General features: G+C 30.8%; 1 protein-coding gene across 1 annotated transcript; it reads right to left on the minus strand.

Annotated features, from left to right (window-relative positions):
* Positions 1-705: 705 nt before the first annotated feature.
* Positions 706-1,772, minus strand: LOC107030582 (protein LIGHT-DEPENDENT SHORT HYPOCOTYLS 4-like). Its single transcript, XM_015231849.2, has one exon. It carries the CDS (start codon positions 1,546-1,548, stop codon positions 1,030-1,032), a length of 519 nt encoding a protein of 172 aa, XP_015087335.1. The 5' UTR covers positions 1,549-1,772; the 3' UTR covers positions 706-1,029.
* Positions 1,773-2,279: the final 507 nt, after the last annotated feature.

Consider the following 2,279-nt stretch of genomic DNA (forward strand, 5'->3'; position numbering starts at 1 on the left):
TTAGAAATAAATTATTTCAAGATTAGCTATACTGTAATTTATTATTTCAAAATTGTTATTCTACTGTTAATATAGTAATAACACTACAATCTTCAAATAAATTGTCTCTTACCCCTTTTATCAAACGAGCCCAAAAAAAATGTGAAATGAGGTTGAGAAATAAAAAACAACCCGATAAACAAGAAAATAAAGTTATAATGAAGATTTAACAATTGATAACATAATAAGAGAGCATCAAAGTATGTTCCATATAATAATAATAATAATAATAATAATAATGCTAAATATGAATAATAAGTACAACCTAATTCCAAAGTATTGTCCTTGTTAGGACAAACATAACATACAACAGTAAACTGTACTACTTGCATTCTATTAAATCATAATTTTAGTGTATTTACCTTTCGAAGAATTCATATTCAACTACACTTTTACACGTTACAACAAAAAAATAACTTTTAGCGGTATTAAATATTGATATTAGTTAAAAATGCTTAAGTCTTTATCGGTATTAGTTAAGTGTCATTAGAAATAATATAGCTAAAGACTTTAGGGACATATACAAAGAGTGACAATTGCTACTAAAAATACATATTTAGCGACAATTAAAAATTAAATACCGCTAATGATCATTCTTGTTATAGTAATAACATATGTATATATTAAAAAAGAACTCATCGTAAAATATAACCAAAAGTTATATCATAACGACAAAGATATTGAGATCGAATTTCACGGCTCGTAAACGGACATAAGGATAATAAAAAGTGTGCTTCTTGTTAGTACTTCCAACTACTACTCTTTACTAATTAATTATCATACCCTAAAACCGTACATCACAAATATATGAAATTGACAGTAGGCAATTATTATTACTAAATAAACAAACCCTAGGTAGTGACATAAATTAAATCCTCAAAACAACTAGTAGTACTAATAATAATTGCTAAAAACCATCACGAAATTTTAAACTTAACTCCAATATGAGTAATGTTGGTTCTATTATTACCTAATAATTTAACCTTCACCTCATCCCGATTGTAATGCTGGTGGTGATGGTTGTGATGGTCGTTTTCTTTTCTTCTTTTCATAGCTTACACCTCTTGCTTTTGATTGCAAATCGCGAACTTCGCGAAGATAAAGCCTAACAGCACGAGTACCAAAAGGGTTCATTTCAGGATTTCCACCATTTTCTTCATAAGCAGCTCTAAGACGTCCAATAAGTGCATCAAGGCTACCCCAAGCTTGACGAAGAGGACATGGACAAGGTGCTGGAGGATTTGGAAGACCGTAAAATGGACATATCGGCGTATGGATTTTAGTTTTGCCAAATTGATCGAGGTAACGGAGGAATTCAAGGACATGAGCTCCACTACAACGAGAGAGGGAGAGTGGTGGTCTATGGTTTTTAAGGTACTGAACGAAAGTGTTCCAATCACGACGTTTCTGATTCTCATATCGACTTGATGAGGTAGATGATGATGATGTAATGTTGTTGTTGTTATTGGTGTTGGTGTTGGAAGGCTCTACTTCTACAAAGGAATCCATTAGTTTTTTTTTGAGGTTTTTTTAGGGTTTAATAAGAGAAGGACATGGTGTGGAAGTTGAGGTTAATTGTTTATTTGAATATCAAAAGATTTCTATATTTGTAAGATACAAGATAGAGACTAGAGAAAGATTGAAAAATGGAGAGGCAAAAAGAGGAAGAGTTTGATGAAAGGATTGATGGGAGAGTGAATGAAAGGATTCCTTTTTCTCTCTCTTTGTTTCGCTACGATAAAAACAGCTTTTAACGATAATATATATATAAAGAAAAGTGCTAAATCTTAACGATATTAGTCAATAGTCATAGGATTCAATGTTGCTATAGTGGACATTTATAAAGAGTGTTAATCACTGTTAAAATACACATTTAACTATTATCGTCAGTGGCGGATCCAAGATTTCCATTTAGGGGGTTTGGAAAAAAAAAGAGTACTACTTAAAATTTGAGGTTTGAATCCTCAACCACTAAGTCAAGAGGTTCAAAATCAATATATAAACATAAAAATTCTTAAAAATAAAATGTAATTTTTTACTGAGGGAGTTCGACAAACTCTAGATCCGCCCTTAATTATCGTTATTAATTAGTTGCTGCTAGAGATTATTTTTAATAAATTATTTATGTTGTATGGTCATGTTTGAGTTTCTTTGTTTGAGCAATAGTAGAAAATCTTGTAAGACTGTCATGTTAGTTGATTTGGTAGCTTTGAATTCTGAGAATGATGAAAGATTGGTTT

The sequence above is a fragment of the Solanum pennellii genome, chromosome 9 (genome assembly GCF_001406875.1).
Source record: "Solanum pennellii chromosome 9, SPENNV200".
NCBI lineage: Eukaryota > Viridiplantae > Streptophyta > Magnoliopsida > Solanales > Solanaceae > Solanum > Solanum pennellii.